This window comes from Chaetura pelagica, unplaced genomic scaffold, assembly GCF_000747805.2.
Source record: "Chaetura pelagica isolate M959 unplaced genomic scaffold, ChaPel_1.0 scaffold456, whole genome shotgun sequence".
Classification (NCBI taxonomy): Eukaryota; Metazoa; Chordata; class Aves; order Apodiformes; family Apodidae; genus Chaetura; species Chaetura pelagica.
In genome coordinates, this window is record NW_009953574.1 from 763,090 (window position 1) to 772,332 (window position 9,243).

Sequence of the window (9,243 nt, forward strand, 5' to 3'; positions counted from 1 at the left end):
ATTTTCAAGCCCTGAGCTATACCAATATGCATCAGACTCAATTTACATTTTTGCTGCTCATCATGAGTAAAAGGTTGATTTAGCTCAGCATTGCCAGCTGGAACCACAGCTGGGAGTATTTTCCTGTATCTATCAAACCAGGGTTTTCCCTTTGCTGTTCCTGAGTGTAAATCACTGACCTTTTCTTCATTTCATGGTCCTGGGAATTGCTTAGGTGGTTTGTTTAAAGAAAAGCTTGTTGCATCATGACTTTGGCATGGTCCCACCCAGCTCCTTCCCACTCTCACTGGGAACAGAATGATGGATGCTTCACATTGTTGTTATTGCCACCATAAAATGGCTAGCTCAGAGGATGCAGCTTCAAATCCCTTTGTTCATGCTGGGATACAAGGCAGTGAGATGATGCCAGGGAAAGGTGGATGTGCCCTGAGGTATGGAGGGAGGGCTGCTCTTAAGGCAAATAACAAAATTATTAATTCCCAAAGCCAGAAATTTCAGGCATCAGAAAACCTTTTCTTCTTTAAAAATAAGAATATAATGAATTAAATATACTTTATGTGAAGGCCTTGCTTCTTTAAAACAGCATCTTGAGCTTGAAATCTAGCTAGTTTGCAACAAAAAAAAAAATCTTAAATTGCTTTGGGTTACCTTCTTGCTCTTGATTAATACAGTCCATTTTTTGCAGGTTTTAAACCCCACTGCCCTACATTTCCCTCTCTCATTGCCATGTAGGAAACCTACCAAAAAATGAGAAGCACACCATTGAGAAGCTGCCTGCAAAATGCTGCTACAAGTGTGTGTTTTGCCCATATCATCACTTTCAGAAACAATCAATATGTGTTTAAAGCAAAATAATCTTTAAAAAAATAGTGATTTTTAAAAAAACCTCCCTTCAAAGAGACATTGTAAGGCTAAAGGTTCCATATGAATCAATCTCTCCCTAGCTGCTAAGCACCCTTTCTGAACTGCAATTTAAAACCTTTCAGTTACTACTTTTCACTATTTATGTTCCTACTCTTTGCCTTTATTTTCCAGTCTTGTGACTGAGCAAATCTGGTAAATTTTGCTTGCTCAGTGTAGCTCAGGTCACTCTCCTCATGTCTTGTTGTAGCTTATTGCCGATGTTTGGGAATACAACAAGCCCCAAGAGAAGCCACTTCTCTTACAAGTAGGATTTAATTATCTTTATTAATAAAATCCACATTATAAGCCTAAACTATTTGACTGCATCCCTCTCAAAGAGGAAATACTTTGGGACAACCTATTTGTTAAATCCCAGTTTCTCAATTCCTGCCCCAAAGAGGAAATTCTCTAAGTTCCTTTGCAGAGGAGCAGGTGTTTTTTCAGGAAGATGTAGAGACAAAATGCAAGAGCTTCTCACACAACCTGCTGGCTGAATTTCAGCCATGCCTCTCATTACCAGCTTGTTTTTCTTGCCTTTTTTTCAGGGCTGTGGAAAAGAATTTCTGTTGGCCACATCAAAGCGTGGTGGCAGATTTCCCTTTGGAAGTCAGAGCCTGCTTCAGACGCCTCTTTAAGTCCTGCATGTTTGGAGACTTGGGTCGGACAAGGTGGAGGCCTCTTCGTTTCTCCCCGTTGCAGCTTCCGATCATCCTGCTGACCTCCTGGCAAAGCTGCTGGAAGGCTTCATGCACTCCCTCACAGTTCTCCCGGACTGAGACTTCATAGTAAGTACCTCCCAGTTCGCTGGCCAGCTGGAGTCCTTCTTTGGAGGACACCTGCCTGGCTCGCAGGAGGTCTCCTTTGTTTGCCATCAGGAGCAGGGGGATGTTGGCGTTGGGGTGGATCTTGCGGATGTGGTGGTGGAGGGGCCGGATGAGGCGGTAGCTCTCGTAGTCCGTGATGGAGAACACCAGCACAAAGCCATCTGCCCAGTAGATCGAGCGGTTTATCTGCTCTTGGCAGCAGATGCTGTCAGTGTCATCCTGCCACCCAAACCAAGAGGTGTGAGGTTAGAAAACTGGGAGCAGGGAGCAGACAAACCACACAGTCCTACAGCACTGTTAGCTCCTCAGAGCTCCGTTTTAGTGTGTGGGTGTTTCTCAAGGTGCAGGCAGAAACCTCCCTGACTGCCAGGGAATGTGTCACTGTCAGTAATACATTACAGGGAAACAGGAATGTGGAGAGAGGTCAAAGCAAGTTGGTTGAAAACAGGAGACCAGCCAAAATACTGATACTGCAAAGTTTGTCCTGTGTTCTATTGTACTAAACCAGTGTGACAGGAACCCATGCTTTTATTGTGGGTAAAATAGTGATGGGCACAGTAAGAGCAAGATAAACCTCAGCAGGCTGGTCACACTGCTGCAAGTCTCCCCTAAGATGTTATTTTAGGGATTTTTCCAAATCTGTATTCAATGTCTCCAGGGATGGGGGTTCTCACTAGCTCTGGTTAAGCCTGACAGATTTTTCTGCTATCTAGGTCTCCAGATAGTCAAAGGCAAAGTAACTTTGGAAAAGCAATTTGTTACAAATAGCCAATTACTGGAGCTGGAAATGAGGTGAAATCTCATTGCTCATTTGTGGAGCAAAAATGGGTTTATATTACTGTTTTGCTGGTCACACATTTGTTCAGTCCATCACCACTCCTACTCAGACAGCCATAACAATCACCAGCCTTGGAAATACAAAACTGAATACAATGCTGTGGGACTTGAAAAGAGATCAGCTTACTTTTCAAGATACAGCTATTTTCAGCTAATCCTCTACTCTTTGTTTTGTGTGCTGGCGTGTAACCCAACCAGATAGGGAGAGCCCTGCTCCAGTTATTGCCAGTATGCTTGCTTTGAAGGAGCTGACATTCCTGTCAATATTCCAGGCTTTCTGGAACATTGTAATATCTTTCTTAACCAACAAGGCATTAGGCATATTCTCTATTCAGCTCTTGATGAAGTTGGTAGGAATTAGAGGCTTTTGTGTTGTTTAGGGGGAGTTCAACAACATGATTACAGACCCCAAACTTTTATTATTATTATTGCTGAATACTATTTGAGAAATAAGACTATTAGAACACATTTCATTATCTGTTTATCTATAGAATATATATCTGCCATTCACATTAATTTTAATATAATTTGTGTGTGCTCAGTGATCTCTGAAAAGAGATCACCTTATTTAGACACCCAAATATGAATGATAAAGCCTAATTTCAGGAAGCAGAAGTGGAAAAGAATGAGCAAAACTGATCAGTTCTTTTATGGTAAATCAGACAGTAAAAAAAACCAACAGGGCTGTCCCATTAGAAGAAGCAGAATTTCTGAAGGCTCAGAGTATAAATTAGGCTTACAACTTTCACCAGGAGTTCTGCTAAATAATTTGTAAATGTTTCAATATTACTCATAGAGACACTGGCTCGTCAAGTAGTTCTTTGCCCTTCTCAGCTCACAGGAACACTAAATCCTGATAGTAGAAAAACTGTTTAAGCTCTCATCACTTCTCTCCCTCCCTCAAACCAAAAATGCACCAGAGTTGCACATGGAATGAAGAGGGATCCTCACTACCAGCCTAATTTAAAAGGTTAATGAGAGTGAACTGAAGCCAGAACAGACTGTGGGAAGGGCCACTGGCTCAGCTGGTGTCTGGGTTGGATCCAGTCTGTAGAAAATTAGCCACCCTTCTGGTCCTGCTAGCCTCTTGTCACCAGCAAACTCCTTGCAGGGAAAAAGAACTAATTGCTCTGGCAAGCATCGAAAATGTTTTTGGAGAAGGTGGACATTCAGAGAGTCCTAATGAGCAGGAATTCTCTATTACTCCAGCTCTGCCCACCCAGTAGTGAGAAGGATGGATAATCCCTATTGGAATGCTTTATTCAGGAAAACCAAAGCCTAATGGGTTACTTTTTAAATGGAAATCTCTGCTCCAGAATGAATTTTGAAACACACAGTCATTTGCCATGTAGAGACCACGCAGCAATGAATCACCTCCCAAAACCAGTTATCTCCTTGCTTCTGTTTCTCTCTTAAACATGAACATTTCCGGTGCAGCCAGAATCCTGAGTGATTCCACATGCCTTCCTCCCAAAACACTGTACTCAGCCTGCAGACTGTGAGAAACTCTCTTCCTTAAGGATTTTAACAGAAAATCTAACTGTTCTCAGTCTTAAGGATGCATTATTTGATGCACACAGAGACACAAACTCAGATAATCCTGTCTGTGGGAGCTGTTGAAACACTGCAGACCTTTGACTGGGACAAAGAAACTTAAACTTCCTAACTAAATTAAAAGTTTCTGACTGAAACCTCAGATGTTGGCATTAGTAAGTTTTGTGGAACTCTGTCTATAGGCACAGAACTTTAGGGCACAGTCTTAATTGTAAGAGGGAAACCAGAAAATAAATATGTATCTGGTGTGAAAGAGGGAATTAAATTCCTTCACTCCCTCCTTTCTCCATGGGATAGACCAGTGAGCAGATTCCCTGTTTATCAGGCTGTCCCAATTGTGCCTAATCATCACCAACAGCTTCTCTTTGCAGGTCCTCTAAGCAAGCTGGCACAGGGCCTTTGTACCATCAAGTCCCACTTATACTTGGAGCACTTCCACAGCAGCAACTTCCATAGCACTCTCAGCAGTAGCAGCAGTTGTGGAACTTCATAAAAAATTTCAGCTTCAATCTACTTCCAGTCATCAGAGGATAGAAATGGAAACAGAGGCTGTGGGAGCTTTGCTTGTTCTGTTTGGTAAGCTCAGGATGGAACAGTTGCACAGCACAGAAAGGATGTGGGGCTATGCAGACAAAACAAGGTATATAAAGTTGTCCAGGGCCTGAAGCAGCATGAGAGAAGGTGGTGTTCCCACCCAGACATGTATTTGGCCAAGTCAGAGCTAAGGCTCAGGTTAAGGCCAAACCTAGAAGTTTATGTTTTATGGTGATGAGAGGATACCTAATTTTTAAATGAAATCTCAGCTGTTCTATAGAAGTTACTACTCTCATGAGATTTCCACCATCCATGTAAAAATAAATTTCATTACATTTCCTGCTGCTTTGACACTTTTTCATCCTCTTGTCCTGCATGAGAAGCAGATATTAAAAAAAAGACATCTCAATCTTAGATGAAAAATATGTCTAGAAACAGGTTCCTAGATAAGTATTAACTCTAGAATATCAAAAACTGATAGAGACTGTAGATTATGCTAACATCTATTGTTTCCCACAATAAGGAATAAATAAAATAATAACATGAAAAGGTAAGGAAAGCACTGGCCTAGTTGGAAATGACAATTGCTGTCAGGTCTTTCCCCTTGGCAAGAAGCATCTTTCTAGAGAAGATGCTGCATGTGTAGGAAGGTCTAAGCTGAACCATCTGGGCAGGTGAGTTTTCTGTCATGCAGGGACAGAAACCATTTGCTAGTAGATAAAACAAAGAAGGAGCTGGCAGAGGTGAGCCAAACTGTGCTTTTACTGCTATTTAGGCTTGGGATGCAGGAATGTGTTTGAAACAGATTCGTTTAGCTCAGACTTATTCCTAAAGGAGCCTAATTTAACCTCTTAAAGGGCTTATTTTGGCAGGGCTGAGGGTACCCCTGTTAGTCTTCACCTGGGTTTGAGCCCAGGGATATTTCTGCTAAGTGGAGTTTCTTACAGCTGGAAGTGGTGGCAACAAACAAGAGACAGTAACTGCTGCAAAGTACCAACACACTGGGCAGATGTTTTACCTCCAGTGAAACAAAGGGAGTATCCTGCACCTGTAGGGAGATCTGTTCGCCCTCTATGGTGAACTTTCTTGAATACAAAGCACCTGGTGGAAAAGTAAGATCATTAAAGTCAGGGACTGTAACAAAGAAGAATACATAAAGGCAAAATGGAACTGTTGAAATCCAGATTTTTGAGGCTTATGACATGTAGCTGCTTCTAGAAAAGTGAATGACACCAAAGTGGTTGTTTGGCTGTTAACTTCAGTGGGTTTTGTATTTGCTCTGTGCCTGGATGTTTGGAAGGTGTACCTAGGATAGCACTTTGTATTGAATCAAGTGGTCTAAGTGGGCACTTAAATCCCAGTCATGTTTTCATTCCATCCTGTTAGCTTTCTAAAATGTGGATGGCATATATTTTTATTTTAAAACCAAGATATCCAGGTGTTGTTTGTAAAAGCAGTGAGCTGTTTCCTGTTGCATTTTTCTGAAAGTTTTTGACAAAGAAAAGTATTCTGGCTTTGGACACAGAGTGAGTGACTGTATACAGAACACTTAGAAGCTCTTAGGGATTTGTGTGACCTTAGTAGTCAGACTTCTGTTGGAATCCCCAAATACTGGACAGTTGGAATCCAACTTCTGGTTGATCTGAAGGACAAATGCTCAATTTCAAACATCAATCCAACTCTAATAAGAACATCACTATTCTGGGCTTTAAATTAATTTTGTTACTGGAGTGTGGGTTAAGTGACAATGAAAACTTGAGTTTTGATCTTCCAAATTATCTGTGGTTGTGTTAAGGACAGATTGATGTTGTTGTCACTTTAATTTAGAACTTAATACAAATCACATGAATGTGTGAAGAAATGCTATATCCACAGCTCTTGTGCACAGCTACTCAGTCTTGTCCAAATACAATTGTCACTGCTGCATCTAAAACAAACAAAAGGTTGGACCAGGTGATCCTTGAGGTCCCTTCCAACCTGGCATTCTATGATTCTGTGAAAATCCCATTTATTGGACAGTAAGGAATTCAGGTTAACGGGGAGGTCAGTTACTGACCATAATGCCATCACTTCTGAAAGTCAGCTTTGGTTCAAGGAGGCAGGTGTTTGTGTTCCAATGGAAAAGATTCTGAGCTCAGAGGAACATTTACAATACAAGGAAATATAGTATAGCAAAGATTGCTTTATCCCAATACAGCATTAGCATAGTATGTTTTAATACTGATTCTCTAAAGTGTTATAGCCTTTCTGGTTTTGTTTGTTGTTCGGGGTTTTTTTTGTTTGGCTTTAGGTTTGTTTTTTTGGGGTTGTTTGTTTGGTTGTTTAATGGGGAGAGGAAACACATCAGATTTTAAGCTGAAAAGATGTTACTGTTTTATGGGAAGATACTGCACTCCTGAACCAAGACCAGACAATGTATTATTGCTGCTCTGTAATGCACTGCAGAAAAAAGAGCAGGTACTTCCAGACTTCAGTATAACTGACTGTGCTCTGCCTCATGCCCAGCTGAAGGAGAAGCACGGTTGAATGGTCACAAATATCCTGCCACCTGCTTCTTATTCTGGCATATTTGTTTCTTCTGCAGCAGGGCTGTTGGGCTGGTAGCTTAATGCAAAAAGCATGTGGTTCCCAGCAATGTGTCTGGCAGCAATCCACTGCAAAGCTCAGAAGTCTGACTTGATGTATGGCCTCCCATGGAAGAGATGAAGGAAAAGAAAGAGAAATAGTTCAGCCAACCGTCAAGGTTACTTGGGGTCAGTGGGAGGGAGCTGTGAGGAGGGGCTTTCAGATTGTATTTCATCAGACAAGCAGAGATCAAAGGTGTCTTGTACTGACATCTCCTTTCCTAACTCATCATTCTAAATTCAGCATTCATCTCCAAAGTGAAGCAATCACTGCTTTGAGTCTTGCCCTCCTTCATCCAAAACCTATGAGATGGCCTATGTGAGGGATGTGCTAGTAGGTACAAGCACAGTGTCCATGGATCTGGCCAGTGCAGTTGGCACTTCCTTGGAACAGAGGTTGTGAATTAAACAGTTCACATGAACACATCCTCTGAGGTGTCAGGATTACACAAGAACTGCAGCAGAAGCAGTTTGCACTGTCACTTATCTTATGGAAAGAGGACTTCAATTTGGAAGTCTCCCTTGTCATAAAAGCCACTGAGAAAAGGGAGTAGACAGGAAAAGTTGGGAGCTGCCTTCTACGCACTTTGGAATTCCTCTGGCATCCCTGGGGTTGCAGAGAGAGCAGCCTTGGCTTTAGTCACTATACAAGTTGTTCCTTGAGTCTGCATTTTAGGATAGGTATGTCCCCAAGCAAACCTTTTACTCTGATTCTTTTCCATCAAGTTGGGGAAAAAAAAAATAAATAGCTAAAAGGATCATAAATAATGAGCCTTTGATTTATTGCTTTCATAGCTTGAGGCTATTAACTGAAAATATGCACCTTATGGACATCTAACACTGCTTGGCTTTCCTGCAACAACACACCAGTCACACAACAGATTTCTTTCCAAGCAATCAGGGCTGCAGCAGCAGCAGACTCACCAGTGTTGGCTTCATAGTCTCCAATAAATCTCTTGGTGAGAAAACGCACAACGAGGGCTGTAAAACAGTGAAAAAAAGATGGGTCTTTAATGGGAACCAAAATCAATCTTTGCAGAACACATGCAGTATCTTACTTGGAAGAGTTAGTATCATATGAAACCAAGTTAATCTTCGAATTGCTCACATATTACTTCACATACTACATTAATCCTTCTCTCAGCACTCACAGAAAAGGATCTGGGGCCAGGCTGTGATACCTAATTCAGAGTTTTTTGCAGCTTGTATTGCAAATTACCCCTTAGATTCAGTGTAGGATACAGAGGTTGGTTTGTTGTGTCTGTCTGCAGGTAGAACAACCTGACCTTTGCTTTGAAATAATTTAGAGAAAGAGTAACAAGCCAGTAAACTGAAACTAATCCCAACACTGCATTTAAGACCTCTGTGTCACAGAAGTGCGGCTGATGGATGCAGTGGTTCTTTCCACCCTCAACAATCCTCAGTCCTCCTCATGGAAGCCACGAGTGATATCTAATCACATCCAGCAAACAAACTGCATGTGCTCTGCACACACGGGTTGTGCTGCAGTGTCCTGGGCCTTTTTCCCTTAACCTGCTCTGCTTCCTTACACTGCTGGTTTAGAACATTTTCCTTTTTGTTGATCACTTTATAACACTTAAAATCCTGTCATGGCAATGGTAATTTATATTCCTACAGTGCTTTAATCTCAGCAGATTCCTAATCATTTGTAAAACCATTTAGTAAACAGCTAAATAAAAGGCTTTACTGTGCAAACAACTCTATCATAGACTTCATTTAAAGTAATATTTTTCTCACAGTGGATACTGGGTTACCTCTTTAGTTCCCTTAAATGAAATGGACTGTGCAGCTATTTTCAACAAACTGCTTAAAAATAACATGAAAATGTGTCTGCTTTGAATCCAAAACAATCATTTTACTCAGAGCTGTGGAACCTCAGATGTAGTAAAACAGATCTGGCCTTAATAATTTCTAAAATCCTGAACCATACGTTCAAAAGCAGGAAT

At 41.3% G+C, this 9,243-nt stretch overlaps 1 protein-coding gene across 1 annotated transcript in view; it reads right to left on the reverse strand.

Moving 5' to 3' along the window:
• Positions 1–1,380: 1,380 nt before the first annotated feature.
• LOC104390508 (ras-like protein family member 11A-like) overlaps positions 1,381–9,243 on the reverse strand; it is an 8,768-nt gene continuing 905 nt past the window's right edge. Inside the window, exons 2-4 of the mRNA XM_009999647.1 lie at positions 8,201–8,257; positions 5,671–5,753; positions 1,381–1,946 (exon numbers count right to left, since the gene is read on the reverse strand). Coding sequence (XP_009997949.1) covers positions 1,479–1,946; positions 5,671–5,753; positions 8,201–8,257 — 608 coding nt within the window. The 3' untranslated portion in view covers positions 1,381–1,478. The remainder of the gene's footprint in view (positions 1,947–5,670; positions 5,754–8,200; positions 8,258–9,243) is intronic.